At 48.7% G+C, this 26,345-nt stretch overlaps 2 protein-coding genes across 9 annotated transcripts; both read left to right on the top strand.

Annotated features, from left to right (window-relative positions):
* The first annotated feature begins 607 nt into the window (after nt 1–607).
* B4GAT1 (beta-1,4-glucuronyltransferase 1) lies at nt 608–6,111 on the top strand. 8 transcript variants are annotated; one of them, XM_061549971.1, is made up of 4 exons: nt 608–914; nt 1,553–1,673; nt 2,003–3,264; nt 3,659–6,111. In XM_061549971.1, exons 3-4 carry the CDS (start codon nt 2,074–2,076, stop codon nt 3,848–3,850), a joined length of 1,383 nt encoding a protein of 460 aa, XP_061405955.1. In that variant the 5' UTR covers nt 608–914; nt 1,553–1,673; nt 2,003–2,073; the 3' UTR covers nt 3,851–6,111. The 8 variants fall into 8 exon arrangements, with proteins under 8 accessions (XP_061405955.1, XP_061405957.1, XP_061405956.1 ...); XM_061549973.1 differs by lacking the exon at nt 1,553–1,673 and having other exon boundaries at nt 608–787; XM_061549972.1 differs by having other exon boundaries at nt 608–787; nt 1,553–3,264.
* Nucleotides 6,112–8,395: 2,284 nt separating this feature from the next.
* CCDC177 (coiled-coil domain containing 177) lies at nt 8,396–16,620 on the top strand. Its single transcript, XM_061549965.1, has one exon. The coding sequence runs from the start codon at nt 9,291–9,293 to the stop codon at nt 11,373–11,375; it is 2,085 nt and encodes a 694-aa protein (XP_061405949.1). The 5' UTR covers nt 8,396–9,290; the 3' UTR covers nt 11,376–16,620.
* Nucleotides 16,621–26,345: the final 9,725 nt, after the last annotated feature.

Genomic DNA, 26,345 nt, shown 5'->3' with positions numbered 1-26,345 from the left:
GTACTGTAATGTTGATCCTATGTTTACCGCGGTCTCTTACAATTTTCCTGTCGGTGTTTATCCAGGGGATGTTTACCGCGGTCCCTTACAGTGTTCATCCAGTGGGTGTTTATCGCGGTCCCTTACAATGTTGATCCAGTGGGTGTTTACCGCGGTCCCTTTACAATGTTGCTCCAGTGGGTGTTTACCGCGGTCCCTTTGCAATGTTGATCCAGTGGGTGTTTACCGCGGTCCCTTTACAATGTTGCTCCAGTGGGTGTTTACCGCGGTCCCTTTACAATGTTGCTCCAGTGGGTGTTTACCGCGGTCCCTTTGCAATGTTGCTCCGGTGGGTGTTTACCGCGGTCCCTTTGCAATGTTGCTCCAGTGGGTGTTTACTGCGGTCCCTTTGCAATGTTGCTCCGGTGGGTGTTTACCGCGGTCCATTTGCAATGTTGCTCCAGTGGGTGTTTACCGCGGTCCCTTTACAATGTTGCTCCAGTGGGTGTTTACCGCGGTCCCTTTGCAATGTTGCTCCAGTGGGTGTTTACCGCGGTCCCTTTACAATGTTGCTCCAGTGGGTGTTTACCGCGGTCCCTTGTAATGTTGCTCCAGTGGGTGTTGACCGCAGACCCCCGCAGTGGTTGCCGCGCGCGCGGGGCCCGGCCAGTGACAGCTGTTTGCGTCTCGGTTCACCCCAAACTCCGTCCGCGTGTCTCGCACGCGTCGTGCGTGGCGATCGCATCACCGCGTGGGACTCGTGCACAGCAGACGTGGCCACATCACGAGAGATGCGCCAAGTCTCGTCGTGAGAGCCCACGCGTGGCACGTCCAAACAGGCTTCAGGGCTGCCACGTTAAACACACATTGTTGTAGAGTACTGTGCTTACACGTCTATGCACCCCGCCCTTCAACAACCCGCACGGAACAACGAGGTGAAGTGCGTTCAGATAACCCCCAGCACGGGCTGGGTGCAGGAGGCCCTCATCCAGCAGTGGATTCACACACTGGTGGCCGTGCTTTGTAGGGTTTTTGATTTGGGCCTTGGTTTGGGGTAAGCTTCGAGCAAGTGGCGGCTCTTCTTCTTAACCTGGGAGTGTGAGATGCCCTTTCTGGGGGTGCGAGACGTGGCCCGATTTGTTTAGAAGGTAAATGAACTAAAACACAAATTTGGCACGACCACGTGAGTCCAAGTTACTCTGTTTCGTGAACCCCGTGTATTCATTAACGTTGTCATGTTTGCGATTAAGAACCAAAGGCTTGCGTGCAAGGCTGCAGTGATAGCGTCACAATCCACCGAATCGAAATGCATTGCCTTACAGACAGTAATGTGATATTGTGTTATTAAGGACCGTTACCCGAAACGTCGTCTATTATAAATTGCTTATTTTGAGGCCACTGTTATCACCATTGGAATCTCCTTTGCCAGTAGCAAAATATGATCATTGTTTTTTTACCCTTTTATCTGGCAACAAAACTGACACCTTTTTACTGTTTTTACTGCCACTGTTATCGACAAATGTTGAGTTTTTTTTTGTGAATAGTATTTGACATTTGTGTTTTATACGTCCAGATTGGTGAAACGCCCACCACGTCCGTTGGGCAGCGAAAATGGACAGGGGTGGCAGTACAGCAACTAGGTTTTGAGCCTGGCTTTGCGGACCTTTGAGTGTAACCCCCTCTTGTGATGCGTGGTGGGTTTTCTCCGGTTTCCTCGCCGTCACCTCGCCCCGTGTGATCGAGAGTTGACTGTGTAGCCAAGTCAAAGAGCCCCCTAGGGGTGAGATCATTCTTACCAGCGCTTAGTCAATTGATGGTTGTTATGTTCACGATACACGCGTTTATTCTTGCACTATTTTTTATTTACTCCTAATAATGACGACGACTCCTTAACCAAGCTTATAGCTTTAATTGTTACTGTATTGCCCAATAATAATAATTTTCTTCATGTGCCTGGGGAAGCCTCGCTGTGTCTTCAAGACATTTGATTACAAGTTTGCTTTGTCTCTACCGATTCCACCAGATGAGAGCGAGTGCTCCGCTCAGACGCACTGACGCAGCCTGCTCGAGCGACGACTCGGATCACCGGTGACCATGCGGTTCAAGCTGCGGGCGCGGCTGCGCTGCACGCCCTTCAACATCCTCATCTTCCTGCTGCTCGTTGTCATGCTCGCGCTGCAGCTCACCTACCTCGTGCTGCTGCTGCGCATGGACGGCCACGGCGACGGCTCTTCGCCCCTGCCGCTGGCGGCCGCTTTCCTCGGCGCTATCGTGCGGCGCTCGTCTGAACCGCTGATTGTGGCCAACGGGAGCCTCGCCGGGGACCCCCAAGGGGCCGCGAACGCGTTGAGGGCGGCGCTGGTCGCTGCCGGCGGCGCCCCCACGCTCGATGCCAGCGGCCGCTTTGCCATCTTCAGCCGGCTCCTCGCGCCGGAACCGGCAACGGCCGGCGCCGGCGACACGCGGCATGAGCTGAGTCTGGCCACCCACACGTCCGTCAATGGGCTGCACCACCTGGAGGTGCTGCTGGAGCGATGGGAAGGGCCCGTGTCGGTTGCCGTCTTTGCCTGCGCCAACGACACGTGGCTGGCGCTCGCTGCCATCGCGGCGGTGCGGGGTTGCTCGCAGAAGGCGCGCGACAACGTTGCCTTTCACCTCGTGGCGTCGGCCAACGCGGGCTTCTCGTCCGCGGCGTGGGCCGATGCTGGACAAGGGAACCGCTGGGTGGCGCCGAAGGTCGGCGCCGGCTGCACCGAGGTGTTCGCGTGGCTCGGCAGCGAGGCGGTGCAGGGCGCACGCAGGAACTACGCGCTTGACGGCGGCGTGCCCTACCCCAACAACCTCCTGCGCAACGTGGCACGAGCCGGTGCCCGCAGCCGGCACGTGCTCGTGGTGGACGTGGACATGGTGCCCAGTGTCAACCTCCACCGGGACTTCTTGTCCATGCTACGACGGGAAGATGGAGGCGGTGGTCGTGACCGATCGATTGTGTTCGTGGTGCCGTCATTTGAGATACGCCACTCGCGCCGCGTGCCAGACACCAAGGTGGAGCTCCTGCGCCTCCTCGGGGCACTGGAGTTGCGGCCGTTCTACGACGAGCTGTGCCGCAAGTGCCAGGCTCCCACCGACTATGCACGCTGGGCGGCGCTGCCTCCCGTGCCAGGACTGGCGCCAGCGTACGAGCTGGAGTGGCGCGACCCTTGGGAGCCGTTTTACATCGGCCTGAGCACCGTGCCGCCGTTTGACGAGCGCTTTCAGCAGTACGGCTTCAACCGCATCAGCCAGGTGCGGCGCGCGGTGTTGATGATGTTAGCCACCTCAGGGTTGTTAAAACATCATTTCCCTTGTCGTGAAATGTTCACTTGGTTTGGTTTGGTCATACCTAGAATTAACAAACGAGCGGAGCGTGTTGGTGCGCACCTGTGATCTGGTCCTTTGGAGGCATAGGTCGGTGGGACGTGAGGTTTTTGTTACCACAATTATTATCGCATAAGCAGTGGGCAATCCACTCCTGGACAAAGGTCTTCCCATGTTATCGCCATATCTCATGATTCTGTGGTGTTTCAATCCACCGAGAAACCTGCAGACAAGTTGATTCCATATGTAATGTGGTTTGTTAATCAAGTAAATGTATTTGGCTCGTGTGTTTGTGTGCGCACGTGCGTGCGTGCATACTCAGACATGTGAGCTGCACGTCGCTGGATACCGCTTCGCCGTGCTGGACAACGCCTTCCTGGTCCACCGCGGCTTCAAGCTGCCGGGAGAGTTCCACGCTGGCAAGGAGGCCGAGCAAGAACGCAACCGCATCCTCTTCCGCCGCTTCAAGCAGGAACTGAAGTTGCGCTACGCCGACTCCCCCCGCCGCTGCTGAGCGACCGTCATCCTTCACCAACATCGGCATCATCTGGGGGAAGGGGGGGGCGGGCAGCACCACTTTACAATTTTGCCGACGGCCATGGCGGAGTGGGGAGCATGAGGGTGGAGGCGATGCTGTTGATGTTAAATAATGAACACAGTGCACAGCCATCGTGGAGGTGCTGTAGCTGAGGGATAGGACACCTGGCGGCCGAGTTTTAACACGTGAAAGGACACGGCTCAAATCCCTGCCTCGGACTACAGAGCACGCAGTACAGCGTTTTCACCGAGCCATACTGAAAATGTATGAGTGCTATTTAATTTATCTTAAAAATCATAAGTAGTTTAAAAGTAATGATAATTTGTTTACCATGGAAATTACATCAGTTAGCTTATACTGCTCCTGACCACGTGGATGTTTAGTGGGGGGACTCCATGCCCCCTCCCCCACAATCATGCTGCCCGTTATCACCACCGCCAGTGTCGCAGTGATGCCGTGATGACACGACTGCCAAAAACACGTAAACTTGTTAGTTGATTAAAATGGCTATTATTCAATATTAGAGCTCTAAAAAAAGCAATGGATATGTCCAATGACAGTTATTTAAGTAACTAGATGTGGTGACACATGCTTGTAATCCAGTTATTTTAGAGGCACTGGTTGATAGTTGTGAACAGTGTGAGGTGGTCAAGAGGTAGCAGCATAGAAAGTGGGTTTAAGAACCTGTCCTTATGGCACTTTGTTAAGTTCCCACACCTCCGCTTAACGTACGGCGTGAAAGTAGTTCAACATACATCCACTCAACTGAAAAGTCAACACATTTGTCAACGTTATGAATTGGATTGGCTAAACATCCCAATACAGCAGGACCCTCAGGGTATTGTGTATGAATAACAATACAAATATACTAATTATAAGCTTTGTGTCATGGTATTACAGTGCTATTTTTATATTTTAATGACCTTGTTAACACAATAGTAATTCAGTCGTCACCCTGACAAACCCACAAGACCCCACTTGCTGTCCTTCGCTGGTGCAAATGGACACAAACCAATCCTCAACATTACATGACATTCGACAGAAAAGTATGGTGATATAAGATATGATGGTACAGCTAAACCTTTAATCTTAATTGCACATTTGCTCTCTATAAATTACCTTTTTGCATGGACTGTACTATTATGTGTCAACATATACAGCAGCGACCTTCCTGGCCTCTGGCCTGTAAAACATTGTAAATGTGAATTCAGTGTTATCATAAATGGCACCGATGACCAGATCACCTGAAATATATCTCATGTAATCGTATCTGAGAAGCTAAGCAGGTTTTAACGTGAATAATAGTTTGATAAGTGACCACCGTGCACACCGGGTTGTCAGGCTGACGTGGACTTGTGCTTTGTTGTGGGCAGTGCAGCAAAATCTGTTGTACTGAACTGTGCTTCCACGTCTCTGATACCCCACCTTCGATCTACACTTATCATTGTGGTAAAGTATGGTTACATAACGCACCTTATCCATCAGTGGAGAGGCCCTCGCCCAGCAGTGTAATGACTATGGGGCTGTACGTGTCTATAATAGATGGTAACACAAGTATCCGTAATCCTAGCTTGACTTTAAATTACTGATCGAAAATTGTTGATGTACATGTGCTGTCGGACACCAACATCCAAACCCGCTCTCCAACTCCCTAGAAACACTGCCATATAAAGCAATGTTTTCATTGATGTAAAAAGGATAGTTTTTTAGTATGACGTGTGATGCACTGTATTTTTCCCTCGATTTGACGATGACGTTTCAGGTGCCGTGATGTATGGCTGTTTGTGTTTTAGTTTATGGAATAACCCCGCGGTTTTCCCTAATGACTATTTAATAAATTATTTTATCAACAAAACTTTGTAATTCTATGCACTACCTACAAAAAAACAATGGTGGCAATTGGTGCTGTGAGCTCGTGGGAAATTAGACCACATAGCAAAATCACCTCCACAAAATCACTCAATTCCCGATCCGACCAGATCTCAGTGGGATTGATCTCGTTAGTCTTGGGATGGGAGACTCTCCGGGAACTCCAGGCTATGCAGGCTGTGAGGTGTGTGCGGAGTCTTGCCATCTCATACATGAGCAGTTTTTTTTTTCTCACGTGCTCTGGTTTCTCTCACTTAGACTTAACACTCAGTCATGGAATTGGACAAATATCCTGATGCAATACCCACCTCAAATAAGTGTCTTTGGGGAAAATGGTGGAAGTTACAGCATGAGGCCATATTTTAATATGCAATGTTTTAAAAAATCTGGATGTGAAATTTTACCTCTGCTCGATTTTCATAAACTGGATATTTTTTGGACTCATTCCAAAATCAGGATCGCATCCCGAATACGTATCTTGTTGTCTACATTTATTTCCGACAAATGATTACCGTACTCAATAAAGGAAGTTGTGCATAGAGTAGAGTCCAGTATTTACATTTGTAATGCAGAGATAGGGAAAGATACGATGTTGCATCATCATTTGGTGATTGCTGCAAGGTTGGTGTCGTCATGTGATCATAATCAGCCACGATGACTCAATCCACTGCTGGATGCAGGCCACCACTCCCCCCCCCCCCCCAGGTCATCACTTGTGAATATTACTCAGGATTCCACAACAGCACACGGTTGCAAGTGCGTTGTGGATTGGACATTTCAGTCGTACGACACCAGAGGGCGTCTGGTGCCTCTAGTTTGGGTTCCGTGGCTGGTGGCGATGGATGATTGCACGATTCTCTTCCTTTTGCATTCAAGCCTCGAATCGTTTTAAGATCGTGGACACATTTGGCGGCCTCTTTACGACAGCAGGTGACTTCCAATCCATATCACCTCCAACACGATTGCGTGCCCGGATCTTGTCGGATCTCGGAAGCTTCGCATTGTTGAGGCTGCATAGTGCATGGAGAGGTGGCCACCGTGCAACACTCATCATTTAAAATTGAATCGGCCAAATATGTAGCAGGACCCTCCTGATAACTATTCTTGAGACTCATTGATGCTCTGCTACATAGATGGGATTACGGAATCATCACTATCGCAAATTACACAAGTGGTTAATGTACATTATACAACTAGCACAATGAATAAGCAGACACTACTCAATCATATCTGACCGTTCAGGAAAACAAAAATAAGTATTTTTTGTTAAACACTTTTCAACAGCGTCGGTTTCAATATTTACGATCGCAAAACAAGTTAAACGTAAATTTACAGAATGAGTACCACGTAAAATGTATCTTAAAACAGATGTTTATAAATAATAAGAAAAATATATATTCTATTATAGGGCGTATTTAACCCCCCCCCCCCGTAATTTTAAGCAAGTTGGGGTGCGTCTTATTGTTCGCACAGTCTGATAATCCGGAGAGCACCGTAGTTTTATTGGCTTACTCCAACGAATTATATTAATATTACTTTACAATATACGCACACAAGTGAGACACGAAACAAACCCGGCAATACAACGAAAAAAAACACATGACAAAAACAGAACTTTGTTGTAGGAAATTCCAGCAAGCTTTCGGAAAATAATACATCAACGAAATAACAAAGTACAGACCGTTGAACAGTGAAAGCTTCTTCCGACACACGCACGTACGTACACACACGTACGTGCGTACACACATGAAGACACATGAAGACACATGAACACACACATGAACACACACACGTGGGCCCCCATTCATTCACTCCGCTCCCCACCGTTGTTTGGGAGCTTTGGGGGCTTCGACCGCGGCACCGCTGGAATTTATAGTTCAGTTGCGCGCGCTCGCCGCTCCTGATTGGTCGGCGCCCGGCACGCGCGCGCCCCTCGGGCCAATGGGAGCGCGCCGGACGCGTCGAAGGGGGGGGGGGGGCTGTGGGGGATCTGACAGCGCGAAACGACTCCGGGGCGCGGGGACGGCGGCGGGGACGGCGGTGGTGGCGGTGGACGAGGGGAGAGAGAGACGAGGTGAGGGGAGAGAGAGAGACGAGGTGAGGGGGGATAGAGAGACGAGGTGAGGGGGGATAGAGAGACGAGGTGAGGGGGGATAGAGAGACGAGGTGAGGGGAGAGAGAGAGACGAGGTGAGGGGGGAGAGCGAGACGAGGTGAGGGGAGACGAGGTGAGGGGAGCGGAGAGAGACGAGGTGAGGGGAGAGAGAGAGACGAGGTGAGGGGGGAGAGAGAGACGAGGTGAGGGGGGATAGAGAGACGAGGTGAGGGGAGAGAGAGAGACGAGGTGAGGGGGGATAGAGAGACGAGGTGAGGGGAGACGAGGTGAGGGGGGAGAGAGAGACGAGGTGAGGGGGGAGAGAGAGACGAGGTGAGGGGAGACAAGGTGAGGGGAGGGGGGGGAGAGACGAGGTGAGGGGAGACAAGGTGAGGGGGAGGTGAGGGGAGGGGGGAGAGAGAGACGAGGTGAGAAGGAGGTGAGGGGGGGGGTAGAGAGACGAAGAGAGAGACGAGGTGAGGGGGGGGGGTAGAAAGACGAGGTGAGGACGAGGTGAGGTGGGGGGGGGGTAGAGAGACGAGACGAGAGGGAGGTGAAGATATCGGGGGATACGTTACAGAGGTGACGAGGTCGGGGTTAGCAAGGAGAGGTGACGAGGAGCTGAAGAGGTGAAGGGGAGAACGGCGTTAGAAAGACGAGGTGACGAGGTCGGGTTAGCAAGGAGAGGCGAGGAGGAGAAGGGAGGGTGAGGAAGAGGGAAACGGAGACTGTAGGAGGTTGACGAGGTGAGGACGGGGTTAGGTGGACGAGGTCTGGAGGGAACGCGAGATTGGGTCGGGAGGAAGAGGACAGAGGAGGAGGAAGAGGTGGACAAGGTGAGGAAGAGAAATACGAATTTGGAGGCAGTAGATAACGGGGTCCAGAGGACAACGCGAAGAGGTGGAGGGCGAGGTGAGGAGGGCGAGGTGAGGGGAGACGAGGTGAGGAGGGGGAGGCATTTGAGACGGTGGGCTGCTGTAAAGAGGAGAAGGGCAGGGTTAGGAGAAGAGGGAGGTGGATGAGGTGAGCAGGAGGACAACAGAACGTGCACTAGGTAGGGGTGTGGAAGAGCAGGGGGAGGTGAATCACTAAGACTGGTGGAGGAGGAGGACCAAGAGGACGAGGTTTGAGAAGGAATTGGGGGAGAAAGTGGACAGGGGTTAGGGGTCTGCAGGAGGGAGGAGCACCTCCGGTTGGGCAGTGTTGCCTACGCACGGTGCGAAAGAATTTCAACGTAAATCATCGTTTGGAGGGCGAATTTGAAGTAGTCGGTTGAGCTGGAGGACAGAGGGTCGGGGAGGAAAGAAGAAGTGACCGGAGGGAAAGGTTTGGAGGAGGAAAACAGGAGTTAGAAATAAGACACGAGCCAGAGGACGGTGCTGGAAGGAGCGCAGCGTGAGTGGAGGATCGCGAGGGCCATCGCTGGAGGCATCTTCCACCTTCCCCCTCAGCCATGGTGGACGTTCTCAGCCCTTCCACCACGCGCAAGCCGAGCGGCGTCTCCAGCCACTTCCCTGGGGTCTCCAATGGCCCTGGTGATGCTTACTGCCGTCCCGCTGCAGCCCGACCCCAGGGGAAGGCTGAAGGTGCAGTGGAGGATAACGAGGAGGAGGCGGCTCCGAGGGTACCAGGGGGGCCGAGGTTTTCGGGGCCCCGTTCGGGCTCCATGGAGTCGGGCTCCGTGGAGTCGGGCTCTTCCCCGCTGCTGCACATCGACCTCTACAACTTCGATTCGCCCCGCGCCGAGGGGTCGCGCTACGTGCTCACGAGTCCGCGCTCGCTCGAGTCGTGCGCGCGCTGCGGGATACGGCCCGTCGAGCTGCTGTCACGGCCCCTCGCCGACTTTGCGGCACCCGGCCCCGCTGAATCGCCTCCCGGTGCTGCCAGCAGTGACCGGGAATCCAACTCGACCACGGACCTCGGTGGCCTCGGCCGCGACAGCGAGGAGGCGCGTGCGGCTCACGCCGCGTTCGAGCGGGAGAGGAGGCGCAAGCTGCGCCGCTGCCGTGATGAGAGGGAGCGGATTGTGCTGGAGGAACGCGAAAAACGCAGGGAAGCGCAACAGCAAAATCATCAGCAGAAGCGAGGAGGAAGCGTGGACCCCTTGCCATCCAGGCTGGCGGGCACCGGGCTACGACCCTTGGGGATTCCTCACCAGAGCCGCTCCCTGGAGACGGTGCGTGCTTCGCTACCCCTGCCCGGTCATCGGACCCCGGTCGCACTCAGCGATGGCTGCAGCCTGGATGACAGCAGCGGGAGCCACGACACGGTGAGCGACCCCCTGGGAAAGACGCGGCCCCGGCAACGCCTGCAGCTGCAGGGCGCCGCTTCCCGGCCACCGCTCCCACGCCGGGCCCACGACAATCTCCCGTGCCCCGGAGGCCGCACCTCGGGCCCGCGCTGTACATTTACGGGCAAGAGCTTGAGCCTGGGGGACCTGAGCCAGGACCCCGGCACCGCGGCGCAGCTGCAGCAGCTGACGCGTGCGGCGGGAGCCCCGGGAGCCGGCGCCGGGACGGGCCCCAGGAAGCGGGCGCGGGCGGCCGAGCGCGGCCTGGAGCTGCCGAGCCGGGACCTGAAGATCGCGGCTCTGATGTTGGCGCGGCATCGCGAGGAGACGCTCACGGCCGAGCAACGGCGCGACGCGCACCTGCGCTGGGCGGACGCGCGGCGCGCGGAGGAGGAGCGCCGCGTGCTGGACGAGCGCGAGCGCGGCCGCGCCCTGGCGCGGCGCTTGCGGGAACGGGAGCCTCCACCGTCGGAGCCGCCGCCGCCGCCGCCCCCCCGAGCCGGCGCCGCGGCCGACGCCGCCGCCGCGGCGGACGGGCGGGACCCGGAGCGCCAGCAGCAGAATCTGCGCGAGCGTCTGTCGCTGGCCGAGCGCAAGCGGCTGGAGGCCAAGGAGCAGCGGCGCGGCGAGAGGCGGCTCTCCAACGAGCGGGAGCGCGAGCGGCACCTGCGCACGCAGCGGGAGCTCGCGCGGGAGGAGGACGCGGGCGAGGCTCGGCTGCGCGAGGCGCTCGACGCGAGGCTGCGCGCGTCGCAGCGGCGGCGCGACGAGGAGGAGACGCGGCGCCTGCGAGAGCTGCAGCTGCGGGCCGAGCGGGACGGGCAGCGGCTGCGCCGGGCGCGCGCCGCGGCCGAGCGCCTCGACGAGGACATGCGCTCCCGGCGGGAGGCCCTGGCCGCCGAGGCCGAGCGGCGGCTGCGGCAGGCGGCGCTGGCGGCCGGGGAGGGCGCCCAGCGGCGCGCGGAGAGGGCGGCGCGGGAGCGGGCGGAGAAGGAGCGGGCGCACGGAGAGGCGACGAGGCGCGCCGTGCTCGAGGAGGAGAACCGCCGGCGGGAGAGGCTGGCGCGCCTCCGCGAGAAGGAGGAGAGGGGAGAGCGAGCGGCGCGGCGGCGCGACGCCAGGCTGGAGGAGTCGCGCTCCGTGGCGAGGGCCTCGTTCGAGGTGCGGGAGAAAGTGCGGGAGGCGACGCAGACGCGATCCTTTGACAAGATGGTGCGGGAGGCTGAGCTCCAGCTGCGCCTACTCTAGGTGGCGCGGGGTTAGGACTGAGGGTCGTCGTGTTGGTCAGTTCGTCCTTACTGGACGATTTGATATCAGTCGGTGTTGGGCCGATGATTGCCTTCGGCGTCACTATATTGTGTGGACCATTAGTTCATTCTGTTATTCATGCAGTATGCGTCCTATGGTGGACATGCATTCAGTTGTGCCCCATTGGACATGTTGCATGGGGGTCAAGTTTTGGACACTGATAGAACAACACTGACTTAATGACTAAGCTTGGCTCAATGCAATGTTTATATCCTGTTAATAATACTAATACTAATCATTTGATAATGCAGTCCATTGTCTAACCAGATGTGTGCAATCCGGTTGACACAACAAACCTTTTTTACCTGGGGAAATAACCCGTTTCGTTTCAATACGGGGAAAAATGTCTATTTGTTTGTGTTTCCCCCTTGTGATGGGACTTTGTAGGATGAACGCTGAGATTTATAAGGGTATGAGGTGACCAATAAGGTCTGAATTGGTCTGTAATAAGGTCGGCAGTGATAAGGGGTCGACAGGTATGAATTAACAAGGCATAGGTCCAAATGGAATATGAATATACAATATATGTTATTACAACCGTTAACAGGTGACAATTATATTATAGCACGTTAATGTCTCAGCATTTAAAAAATGCAACAAAAATTTTCAACATTAAGAAAAGCACTTGATGAACATAAACAACTCACGACAATAAGCATGTGCATATGGATACAAATGCAGGACTGTTTTCACTGTAATAAAACTTCGATTTAGCCGCATGCTTTCCAGGTCAGGAATTCTGAATTGCAATAGGTCAGCATGACAGATTTGGAACGAGCTGCGCCCATCTTAGCGCTCAGCAGCGTACCCTAGCCATGTGTACGCACAGTGCATATGGGATCTTCAAGACAAATGAGGATGACAATAAGGGATTCATTTCAGCCGGGTCTGCCTGTACCAGCGACCAGGAAAATATTTCCGCAACCCAGAGCGCCTTATCCAGTATATTCTCTTCGCTATAGCTGTGGCTGTTGGTCACGTGCCTGTCTGCCAGTGACATAGAAAACAGTCAGAAATGAAGCCCTGACTAAAAGCCTCCGCACATGTAACTCGACACCCTTGTCAAAGACCCATTCGGTCACGCGAGGCAAAATCCCATAAAGCTCACATTTATCCCTTGGCTTAATGGCTATGATTGAGGGATTTACGATTTTTGGTGTCGTGTTGTCCTAATAGCTCAGGAGTAGGTAATCCGTGTTATTGATGATGCTGTGTGGATTGGTAGGGAAGCTTAACCATGCAAAAGCACGCGGATTGTACATTGTATTTATTCACAACAAAATACAGGTATGCATATTCCTCAGGCCGCAATTATATCCCCACCGTACGTTGCTTTGCTTTGGATGGAACAAAAATTCTGGAGCTGATTTTATTATTTATGGTCTGACAGATCAATTCCTGTCTGAATTCGCTAATATTCACGTACAACCCAGTTGGCAAGTCGCTTGGATAAGGGCTTCTTCACGCCATGTGGATCGTGGGGGGTGGGGGGTTATTTGACTCTGCTTCACCATGCTGGTCAGTGTGGGTTGGTGAAGCAGAGAGCAGACATGGAGCATTGTACAGGGTGGTCCAAATGTGTTCTGACACCCACATTAATTTACCCCTGAAATTTTTTTCTTATGCGTGTTTATTTCTTAAAAATATGAGGTTTTAGATAATTAAATGTGGGTCACGAGACATCTGGACCACCATGTGTACAGTACTCTGACGGATTTTGATGCACTTGCCCGCCTCTGAAAACAAATTCACTTAAAACCTTCAACATTAAAATATATATCTTTTAGAACTGAGACATTTTATATTGTGTTACGCAATTATGAATTTTAGTGAAGTTATCGACTATGTGGTATGCAAAAAAAAAATTTTCACCAATACCTTGTATGCAGGATGGATACACCCCATCATCGCAAACTACAAATCCAGATCCAAAGTTACAAATACATTCATCTGGGGGGGGACATTGCGTTTTCCTGAATCCTAAAGTTCGAGCAAAACACTTGGCCAGCGCCGTCACGTTTTGAATCGTTTTTGCCTTTTGTCTCCTTTTGCCGTAAATTCTCAAGCACATTTCACCAGCATTCCAGCAGGCAATAGAAAGCAGCCGTGTCGGGTCTCTACGCAACACACTGCTCCCCATAAAACCAGCGTTGCCATGGTATTTTCAAACAAAACTTTAAAACGGTTGGCAGTGGTGTGCATTGAGAGTATACTTTAGTGTGTGTGTGTAATTGTGCGTACGTGTGCATATGTCGCATACAGTTGTTTAGTCTCGAACGACTAATCTTAGACTGTCAGCAACTAAAGGTCAACAGCAGTTGATAGCGGATCGACGATTGATCGCTAACTCGGTGTGTTGTGTATTGAAAACAATAATTCCATGCAATCAAATCTCTTCATTAAAAGTAGCCAAATTCAAGGAGGAAATGTTTACGCTTAAACTAAAAAGTGTAAGTGTCTTCATTCTACTATCCATAAATGTGAAATTACAAAAATGTGTAAAGGAATTGGCTTAACATTCCAAGCAGGACCCTCCTGAGGTTTTCCTGTTTAAACATCTCAAATTATTTTCTGTACGTAATAACAAGTTGGTAGTCTTTTAACTGGAAGCTACAGCACCAGAGGTCGCAACCGGGTACCCAATATCCGTACCCTACCCGATACCCGGCTACCCGTACCCGGCCGGGTACGGGTACCCGTTTGCGACCCTGGTGCGGCCGGGTACGGGTAGACCGTGAGTCACTGGTGAGTAACTGTTTGTCACTCATTTCCCAACGTCTTGTCTCTTCTCACAATTCAAGTTCCTAGAATCAACCCACCCGCGCCTGCAACATGGCTTCATCCCAGAGGTCGCAATCAGGTACCCGATACCCGTACCCTACCCGTTCCCGGCCGGGTACGGGTGTAGGGTACGGGTACGGCCGGGTACGGGTACCCGTTTGCGACCCTGGTGCGGCCGGGTACGGGTAAGGAATCAAAACCCGTTTGCGACCTCTGTACAGCACGGATGCAGTTTTATATTGAACCTAAACGGTTATTGAATATTTAACGTGTGTGCATTGTTAAATGCTGTGGTGTGGTTTTTACATTGTGTATTCGTGCACATAGCAGTGGGCAACCAAAAGGTTTTGAGATCTTTAAAACGTAAAAGCACACGGACCGAATATTAGCAGGTTTATTTAATGCTCTAACTTGTGTTTAAAAGTCAAAATGTAAATGAAACGACTGAAACCAGTGGTTTAGTTGTATTTTTGGTAGCTACACCACTGGCTGAAACGCATCACCTTGCCGATTTGACCTGTTGGTGATAAAGACATTGGTGCGTTTTCTCTACTAATTTGACAAAGTAACTTTGTGATTACGATCAGTCACAAAGTGTCAATTATTGGGAAGTGCTTATTTGCAATGGTGGACAAATGTATATGGTGGAAATTCAACATTCCAATGGCAGGGACCAGTCTCGCCTAGGATGACCCCTGTTTTCTTTAAATTATCCGTTGTAAGTTTGTATGCAGGTTGAATTTATTTCACACCATAAGTAGCCAATCGTTTGGGGGAAAGACAAGAAACGGAACACAAAAAGCAGTTTTAAAGAAATTCGTTTTCAATTTAGATGTAAAATTGCATAGCTCCAGTGAAGAGCGTTCCAGACGGCCGCAGAAGTGCATCTGAAATCACGCAACCATTGGTGTTAACATAAGAGTAATTTTAATTTATATAGCATCTAGAGTCTAAATACAACAGCTTATCCAGAACTCTGTACATAGCAACTGCACAACAAACATGAAACTCAAACAAATATTGGAAAAAAGTTAAATAAATATCACGAAAAAAACACGAGTTGGCAAATTGAGCATCGCCAAGACAGATCGTGCACAGGCCACCTGAACCACCACAACCTCGTACACCAATGGGCATTGTAACGATGGGTGGATGCAACAACATTTCAAATTGTTATGCAAATTGGGTGGACATAAAACAGGGGGAAAAGGAAACAGTGGCGATGATGAAGAGGAAGGTCTTCACCATTGGAACCTCATTTGCCAGTAAAAAATATGATAATTAGAAGGGTAAAAAACCAATTATCAGGAAGGTCTTCGTCGAGCAATCCATTGCTACGTGTGAAGCCTTGCCACACCATGTCAGTCATGGAGTTTTTTTTTACCATATTTCAACACGCTGGTCATTGTGGGTTGGTGAAGTGGATGACCAAGGGGTAGGACCAGTTAAATTCAAAATCAGATTGGGTTCACAGTGCAGGGCACTAACAACTGAGGTGCCACTTCACCATTTATATAATGTTAGACATATCTTATTTATTGTCTCTAAACCTTTTGAGCGCCCTGCTAAAAATAACGAAGTATCGACGAGATCTTTTTTATGGAGTTTGTTGAATATAAAGTTTGCCAAATAGGTATGTCAACGCTTAAACCACTTATATGTTCTTTTCAAAATGAAGTTTTTTTTGGTGAAAATATCCACACACTGTATATTGTACCCTCTTCAAAGTTGAGGTATGCTCAGGACTTTTTTTTGTTTCGCTTGTGGTTTGTGCAATGATGATACGCTTTTCACACTTGTGTCGTAGTGGCAGAAAGCCCCACGGAGTAGAAATCTACGGTATCGACCGCGTGTAGATGTTGTTTTCTGAAATAAATCCAACTACGTCCAAATTACCCGTAATGTGCTGGATCTCGTCAGAATTAATGAAGCTCAACCTGGTTCGTAGTTGGATGGGTGACCAACATTAGGGCATGGCGGGTGTTGTACGGTGGGGATGCGAGGTGTGGCCAGTAATGACTGCGCTGAGTTTCACCCCCTCGTATGCATGGTGAGTTTCTGCTCACATGAAGCCAATCACATTAATGGAATGAGACAAACATCCCAATGTAGCGGGACCTTTTTTTTTAAAGAGTCTTGGGAATCGGAAAGGCTATTCTTGGTAAGTAGCATTATATCACTGTTACTTTACACGTTGGACACATTGTGAACCAGTTTAATCAAATTTTTGTTACGGTTATATACACTTGCAAGTTGTTATTTTTTAAAAGAAATTGTGTGCAATGCATGGTGGTTGGTGGATCAGTGTGGCATGTAGTGTTCTATTGGTCATCGCATTTCAGTTTCCACCCTTTCAAACAGTATTTTTTTCGAATAAAAAAACACTGAATAAATAGATTTATTACACTGACAAAAGTGACGAGTTTTATTTTGCTGGCATGGCATTAACAGAGGAGATGGAGCATTGAAATCAGTTCATGTGCATTGAGGATTGCTACATTGCAGGATTCTGGAGAGATGGCGTTGGATTGTAGAGACCTCCATCCAGCAGTGGATTGGCTACGAGTGATCATGATATAGAGAATGGGAAAATATGCTGAAGTTGGTAATGATGGTGGTGGTGTCGGTCATAATGATGGCAATAATAGTGATGATGGTGGCGCTGGTGGTGGTAATCTTGATGGTGATGATAAGGATGATAGTGATGACACTGGTGGTGATACTTGTGTCAGTATATGGTGATGAGCACATCCTGGCAGTGATTTGCTGTACGCGTTGGCGGAAACAACTGTATTCTACCAATTGTCAGAAGAAAACCAAACCAGCAAAAAACTGCATCTGCTTGCCATTTCCCCCTTCCCCAAAACGTCAGCGTTACCTCTGTCACCATCACACAAATCAGGCCAGCAATCTATCATCTGTACCCTCGTGTGTCATCGCTGTGTGGATTGTGTATATGTCCTCTCTTGAGTGTGCTTGCCGTTGTTCAATGTTTATTTTTTCCTCTCGCAAGTTCTTAAGAGGCCACCCCCCCCTATTTTCACCGTAGCACAACGTCGTCATTCTCTGGGGGCCCTGGGAGACAAGTCGCCACTTGCCTGGACAGTCACGAGTGCCCCTCGGTGGCCTGTGGATCGCGGTGAAATTTGGGAACATTTGGATGTACCCCTTGCGTGATTTTCAGTAGGCAGCGTGAACCCTTGCTGCATTCTGCAACTGTTTACGTGGCTTTTGTGCGGCAACAAGGCTGAGAATGAATTGGTTAAACACACCAACAATGTTGGGCCCTCCTTGGAAATACTATTGAGTCATATCACACACATTTGATGTGGGTTTTTTCAAAACTAGAGACGCCTCTTGTTTGAGGTCAGGCTAATTTATTGGATTTTCTTGTAGATATATGAACAATCACCTTCCTGAATAAACAACTTAATCGTTTATTAAGTTGCATTTAGAAATATATTATTTATCCGGAAAATTCCAGTATTAATATTCATTTACCGGAGGGTCCCGAAATTGGATGTTCGGCCAAAATTGTGGCTATTGATGGCTTTACTTTATGATGATTCCTAACAATAATGAATCCGGAATACATTGATCTCATTTTCCTGCTGTTGTCTAATACAGCTACAATTTTTACACTTTTCAGTTTGCACCTAAAACAAGGTTGCATGCATTATACACCCAATGTGCCGATAGCACGTAACATGCAAGGCATGATGAGAGAACCGATCCAGTGGTCACAATCGCGCCTTGTACTCTGGAGAAATTGACGCTACTGCATTGAGAAACACGCATCGTGCTGCAACTGCAGGCAGGTTGGGCATCGTGCGTCCCAGTCTTCAAAACTTTTCTTGTTCAATGTCGCAGGGTCCGCCAAGACGCTCTCCCGCACCCTTTGAGCTGTGCAGTGTTTGCGGTCGCCCATCACGGTTCTCTACACTGGCGCTCGCAAACAATGCGTGTGATTATAATGTCAAGTGTTCGTGTGTTGAAGCCCCAAACACTGTTTATGGGTAACGGTGGCCTGCGAGTCGCAGCAAGTTCATTGGGCCGGCATTCCAGATAAGCCGGGATTTACTGCCGGCTTATCTGGACTGCAGTGGCAATTGATTTGGTGTCCAAAGCGAGTGTGGGCCTCGCATACAATAGCTGGTTCTACGGTATGACCACCAATGGTGCTTATTAGTTTAATTGATTTACAGCACGTTGCCAATCCATAGCTGGATGAAGGTTATCCCCATGCTGTGTCGGTCGAGGGCATGGGGGGGGATTGTTTGACCATACTTCATGAACCGTGTTGCCCAGGGATCGGTTCAGGTGTCACTCGCCACTGATATTATCCGTGGCCGGAAATCAAACGCAGGTTCATCGGCTTCATTCATTATCTCGATTTAAAGCTTTCGTGACTGCAGGGATTCATCTTCTTGGTTCTTTCGGTAAAGTCACGTAGAAGGGAAGTAATAAAATAATAAAAATAAAACATTAAATAATTCTCACGACGTTTCAGCCACTTCGCCTCACCTGAGGACGGCTGCTTGCGTTGTGGCCGAAACGTCGTGAGAATTATTTTCTTATTTTTATTTTTATTAATGTATTACTTCCCTTCTACGCGACTTTACCGAAAGAACCAAGAAGATTAATTCATGATCGTTTTGCAGACCGTTTTGAAGTGGCACGTCTCGTAACAACCAATGTTTATTTGTTGCACGGAAAATCCGGTTTAGCCAATTACCCAGCGAGTTTGCAAGGAAGATCCGCGGTGCATCAGCAGCACAGAACTAAAGCAACAACGTCAAAAGTGATCCGTACGGAGGAACAGGAGAGCATCGGAACAACGCATCGAAGGTACAAGTAACCAATTATTATAATACAAACAAAAACTATTAGCGATGCTGTAATAACACGTATTTATATTAGCAATTTAAACATGCATATTGCACCAAAAGAAAGGGCGAGGGAGGTAATGAATGGTGGGGGAGAGGAGCGAACACGATCGGGCTTAATAATCCAACACCATCACGGGAACGCGAAGAGTGAAACAGCAAGCGGGGTTGCCTTCGGGTGAATCGGTCGATCCGTGTGCATTGTGAGCCAGGCGAGGAGTGAGTTTAAATGGTGGAGGCGGGAGGGAGCCGAGTATCAGCTGAAAAGACGAGGGCATTCCAATAACGTGGGGACGCATGCAAAAAAAACACTTAAGTCGTGGCCACGTTTCGAATGAAGTCATGGGCATAGGTTCCGCAGCCATGCACTCAAATCGACTCGGCGACGCTCGTCTGAGTTTATAGAGGACATTGCCACACATTGGTTTATTGACTCTGCGTTGTGCCCACACAGAACAAGGTCGTTTTCTTCCAAAACGTGGATATATTTGGTACAGCAGATGCCTCCAACTTGTATAAATACCTTACCTTGGCTGTGAACCTGGAGTTAATTTAGATTTTTTTTTCCAAATCTCGGTGTGATTTCGGGAGCTAAGCGGTGTTGGTCCCGGTTAGTACGTGGGTGGGAAAATGCCTGGGGAATTCCACGTTTCGTCAGTTTGAGCCTGCAAAGTCGGCCAGCAGGTAGCAGTACAGCAACTCTGATTGAATCTATCTGCAGTGGAATTGAGGTCTCTCTCGAGACTCCCTTTGAAAAATGAAGAATAGATCGACCTGAATCGGCTATCGTGTTTAAATAACGGGTTGTCAGTCATTCAATTGGCCATGCGTCTGATGTATCTGTGCGGTGGCTTTTCTCGGGGCTATCTCCGATTTCGATGTAAAGCTTTCGTGACTGTAGGGATTCATATTCTTGGATCTTTCGATAAAGTCACGTAGAAGGGAAATACTAAAATTATAAAAATAAAACATAATAAATTCTCACGTTTCGGCCAAGCTTAGAAGTGTTCATTAGGACGCTGTCTTTCCTGACAGCTCTGTTCTTCACCTGAGGACGGCTGCTTGTGTTGTGGCCGAAACGTCGTGAGCATTTTATTATGTTTTATTTTTATTATTTTATTTCCCTTCTACGTGACTTTACTGAAAGATCCAAGAATATCTCCGATTTCCTTTCACACGAAGCCTCACTCACTAATGGAATTGGCCAAACATCCCAAAGCAGAGCCCTCCCAAAAAAAAAAGAGTCGGTGCTTTCCTGGTACGCGTTTATTTCAGCTATTTGGACCCAGAAAACCCTGTAACGTGGAAACCATGCCGATATGTAAGTTCATGAAAAAGGCACAGCAGTTTTCCTGCCGCTGGCAATATCAATAATTGTAGCAATACAGTGTACGGTAGATTAACACGTCGGCTTTCGCGACAGATATCAAAAACAAATGGTATTTTTTTGGATTAGATCGCGTAAATATGAATGCGTCGATGAAGCTGGTTGCAATCACCAGCGAAATGTTGCGGGTTTACTCTCCATCACACCGGTGTGGTGAATAAGTAAATAATTGGCACGTTTTAATGACGTGACAACCCTTATTAATTGGCTGTGTCGGGTGGTGGCGGTTTTTTTATGTTTACGCGATCTAACTAAAAAAACCTTTATTATGTACAGTACGATAGATTATTTTGACATGATGGTGAAAATGTAGCGCCTTTAGTGGCTGTTGGGGTGACGTGAGCTCATTGAAAACCATCGTTATTTTAAACATTCGTCATTTATAAACTACAACCACCATTAATCATCCAGGCCATCATCATCATCTATAAATCACAACCACCATATACACTCCAGCATTCTAAATTGTTGCGTGGCTGTGGTGGCGTGACGTGGTCTAAATTAATGTTCGTTGTATCGCACGCTACTGAACCAGAATATGTATTTATACTGGAGAAATCCGATGAGCGACAAAGCTCTTTTGCAGACTTCCAGTAGCTTCCACAGATGTCCAGTAGAGCCTCAGGTGAACCCGGCAAGAAAGTAGCAGGCGAAGGCGGTGGAACACGACACACGCACACAGACCGTCTTGCCCACGCAACACAAAACACGGAGCTTTAACTCAAAAGAAGCTGTGGGGAAGGAACCCTTCGAAGAGGACTTTCAAATTCAGTACCACACATTACAAGAAGACAACGATTCCCCTGGATAGCATTGAACAGGGGGCAAGTGCTGTTGGAGATCGCCTATGAAGGTCGGCACGGCACACGAGGAGGTGGAGTGGCCAGCACCACGCCCGGCCGCCTTTGTCTCTCTAGTAGCGATGTGTATACGCTGCGCCGGGTACTGATTTGAGACCGAGTCAACCACAGATTAACACACCTCAGGAAGAAGTCCATGCAGTCCGGCAGTGGATGGAACATGGCTCATCCAGCAGTAGATACATGTCTCATCCAGCAGTAGATACCACATGTCTCATCCAGCAGTAGATACAACATGGCTCGTGATGATTATTTATCTCAGCCAGAACAGTCCTGAGCGCTGTTCCGTAGATTATTGTGGCATCCAGCCATATAAACTTCGCCTTCTTGTCCTCGGGATACTTTGATGTGTTCTGCTGTGTGCATATAGGATACAGGAATATTGGGTACAGTGATACAGGAATACTACAGGTAGGCGTACCTTGTTCCATCGTGGTAGTTACCTTACACCGGTAATCCTTACTCCAAAGCCAGCCTAGCAAGGTTCCGTGGAATATCGAGTGAGAAATGAAGCCCTGCTAATGTGGACACGCCAATTGTGGTCCAGTCTATGACAGTGGTCTTCATTGCAAGGCTCGCGGGCCCCTGGTGGCCTTTAGTTCAAGTTCATTTATTAGGTATAGCCCTGTGAGCCATTTGGCTCTTGAATCGGGTGCAACGGCAACAAACAAAAAACACACCAATACACAAATAGTGAGAACATCACCCCATCATCATTATCGTGCTGCTCTCAAACCTCGATGGTTAACGAATGTGTGGTGGCTCTCACACTGATGATGATATCTTATCGACGAAACTATCCCCCCCCCCTCTTAAAATTAGTGAAGAACACTGGTCTCTATGCTGTTGTTTAAAGTCTCTCACGGCTGAAGAACGGCAGATCTGTGCGAAATGCAAAGCCAACAGGACCCAGGTCCCCGAAACTGTGGTTTGTAGAGTCCCCTTTAAAAGTTCAAAGTTCATTTATTAGGTATAGCCCTGTGAGCCATTCGGCTCTTGAATCGGGTGCAACCGCAACGAACAAAAAACTAAAACATGAACAAGAATACACCTTATAGTGACTTTGTGCAAACAGAAAATCCAAGAAAAGACAGCAAAATATTGCAGAAAAATCACCATACACCAACACTGTGCAAAAATCCCAGTGGAATACAAGTCAAACAACAACAACAACAACCACAAGACAACTTAGATTAGGCCATCATTCTAACTCTGTACTACAACAAACCAACATGGCCAAACCAAAAAACTTTTTGAAAATCAGAGTTCAAAGCGGCTTCTTCTGAACGTTCAACTTCATCCAGCGGTTGTTTTTGTAGGACGCCTCCTCCAGCACTTTTGAAGTTGCTTACTCAAGAACCGTGGCCTTTAAAATGCATTGTATGGTGAAGCTCAATGGATCTCAATAGACGCGCTACTGGGGGGGTCTGGCTGCGTGAGATTTCTTGAATATGGTTATGAAGTTTTGTGATCGGTATATACTGGAGTTCAAACGAATACTGGTGTGTCCTGGTACTCATTTAATGCTGAGTCGACCTATGGTTGAACTGGTGTTTATGGTACTTCTGTAAGGCTGAGCCGACTAGGGATAGAGACTACTGCATACGCTAGACTGGAGTTGGCGGATCACGCGAGGAAGGGAGTATGGGATCATTCATTAAGGACACCGTGATTATGATGAGCAACGAGTTTGATGCCTCTGAGGGTCAGTACAGAAAGTAGGATTCTGAATTATTGCTGTGGGTGAGGTTGATTATACTACCAGAAAAGCCTCCGAGTCAATACTCATTCAGGAGGATCCTGCTCCATGAGATAGTTTTGATAGATAGCACGAGGATATTTTCGTGGGGCATGGGAGGAAATCATAGCACCTAGGAAAACCAACACGCATACGAGGGGATAACATTTAAATTATCCATACAGATAACCTGTTGATGATGATATGTTCGTAACGATGCGATAATTCATTATGGTGATGCTCATGCAGCTTAATGATGATGCAGTTTATGATGATGAATCTGTTGACGATGATAACGTGACTTTACCGAAAGAACCAAGAATATGAAGATGATAATGTAGATTGTGATGCAGCAGCTGCTGCTGATAACGACGAAGCCTTAAATGTAGCCGACGCAGCTTTGCGATGCAGATGATTTCTGTCTTGTGTGGGATGTTGATGATCAATCAAGACGCAGTTTGGCATGATGCATTTTATTGGCATACAGCTGATGCAACTTGCGATGACGATATCGATGCAGCTGATGAAGATAAGAGGGAACGTGGGGAGTGTATGGGAGGGTGAGGTTACTGTTTAAACACCAAAGTGAACTCACGCCGTCCCAACAATGACATCGGCGTCATTCGCAACCTAAATCAACCAACGGCGCGTGACTGTTTCTCTTTGTGTGTTCGTGTGTTTTATGCGTAAACATCGCCGCTAGGGAGACAAAGGCGGTCGGGCGTGGTGCTGGCCACCCGACCCCCTCGTGTGCCGTGCCGGCTTTCATATGCGCTTACTCTTAGGTTTTTCCGGTAAAGTCACGTAGGTAAAAAATTTAAAATAAATAATAAAATAATATTTATAATAATAGAAATAAAATAATAAATCACTACCGAAAAAAACCTAAGAGAATGAATCCTTGCAGTCACGAAAGCTTCAAATCTAGAATTCATAGGTGCTACTCGCTAGCAGCACGTGTCCCAAAGGCTAAACAGCGGCGGGGGGTGTATTTGGTCATATAGGGGAGCGGTGGTGTGTGTCGTGGTTAAAGCTCGATTCCCACTCACGGCCAGTATCGTTGACGAATGTGAACCGGTCCTGGGCATCCCCTAGGGCGACTCAGCCTTAAACGTCTACGTGGTGCGGTGTGTAAACGTTACCACTTGGGGAGACACCGTTCCCCATGCGCCGTGGTGGCATTAACAGATGCGAACAGCTTTTTTGCCCCGACAGTATAATGCGGCTATCGAGAAATCCTTGTCCTATTTATGCACCGGAGTGTTTGAATGTGTGTAGGCATTCATGTATATACACACTGTTATAATAAAACAATAGCCCACAAACTCTGGTCACTGCTTCTCACCGGTCGTGTGGACAGCGACGAGAGATGTGGGGAGCGGACAAGATTGCATTGGGCTTGCACTGCCCCCTGTCGCCCCACAGCGGAGCACAGTCGATAACGCACCCCGGGCGTGCCAAACGGGCCACTCATCCGAGCACTATCCAGGCTCAACGCATGTTTAGCTTCGGAGATCTGACAGATTCTTCGGTTTCCTCCCACAGCAAATCCTTTCCCCCCGCCCCCCGCAATCTAACGGTGATTAGCGAAACCATCTCAATGCTGACAAATTACATGTGCATTACTCAATTGGCACTTGGCAAACATCACCTCCCGACTGAGAAAACATGGCAAGATCCCTCCTGAAAGAGCTCGATGATTTGGTGAAAGGTGTACTAAAGGTATGTGCAGAATAAAATCAAGTGGGGAGAAATCATGTATTGGCATTATGTTCACGATTTCCAAAGTGCGTCTGTTTTAAGGAGTGTTTAAATTAGAGAAGGCTGTCCTCTGATGTAGGTCAATCAGTTTCAAAGACAATGCACATATCAGAGCATGATTTGTTTGCATGTTCACCACAAGTACGTGTGGTGAATGCAGACTTGATTCCTTGCAAAATGTATCTATTTGGTGTTTGAACATCTTAACACAACTGTTTTATTGCCAGAAAAGGGTAAAACCTATTATTTTTCATACTTTGATACTGGGAAAAAAGGTCCCATGATAGTGTTTAAATTAGCCGTCAATGCAAAACCTTGGTTGCACATTAGCAAACAGGTTTCTTTGTCCAGGTTGTAAGAATGGTTATTCCAACTCGGGCTCCTTGTGGAGTTGGTATGTTCTCTCTCTTTTAAGAATGGGTTGAATAAAAAAACATACGATGTAACATCCCAATTCTGAAAAATCACCTGAAAATTACTCAGTTGGGATTAAACTTATCAGCGTCGCCACCTCCTGCAAAAACCTTTGGTAAGGACCCTCCTGAAAAATAATCCTGAGACTCAGTGAAGCTTTCCTGGGTAAAAAAGCATACCAATAATAAAGTATACAATTGGAAAAACATTTAATCTTAAACCGATGCGCACATATTGTCGGCTTTTTAATTATAGCATCTGGAATGTTCTTTCATTAATTATTGAGATTGAATATGAATAAATGATCGATTAATCGTTAAAGCCAAAATTACTGAACATGAAACAAATATAGCAAATGACTTTTTTTGTATGTATAAAAAAGTCAGTACATGAACTCGTGTAGTAACAGTTTGGCCAAAATATGTGATATGGATAGATTTGTTTTGATTATAAAACTATATATTAGGCAATGTTTTGGAACATGGTTTACATCATTTTTAAAGTGGTTATAAACAATGAGACATTCACAATTTGCCAAATGTTAATGTTGATGAAAATGTCTAAATATTTATCGTGGCATGTTACATTATAATAAATTGAGCAGACATGTAGAGTGCAACATCGCATATCTGGCAATCTCACAGCCGCTTCAATGTTTATTTACTGTACTTTGTACAAAAGTTTCTGAACGAAATTGTAATTGCACCCTTCCCAATAAATATTACAGAGAACAACGAAACATCCAGCGTGTCTTTTTGGCCGACCCTTCCACGCCCTGGTATTTTGGCAGAGGTGGGAGCACGCGCACTCTACCCCATCGCATGCGGTGAGCTGTTGATCGACTTGTAGTGAACCCATTTATACTGCTAGGTGGGCAGCGGCAGTGGGGGGGGGATGGGTGGAGAAACGTGCACCGTCGTTTCAAATGCCGCATAGGGAGATTGAACTGGCGAGCTCTTGATTGCGAGTCCATTGTTGCTGACTACTAAACTTGACACCACAGGCATCTCAGTGTTAATGCCGTATTGATTTCTTCTCCGAACGAATGAAAGGGAATAACTTACAAATGATCACATGCAATTG

Source organism: Lethenteron reissneri, chromosome 11 (assembly GCF_015708825.2).
Source record: "Lethenteron reissneri isolate LAM-NWPU_2019-01 chromosome 11, ASM1570882v1, whole genome shotgun sequence".
Lineage (NCBI taxonomy): Eukaryota > Metazoa > Chordata > Hyperoartia > Petromyzontiformes > Petromyzontidae > Lethenteron > Lethenteron reissneri.
Note: the sequence above shows the minus strand (reverse complement) of the source record. Positions and strands in the feature narration are given on the sequence as shown.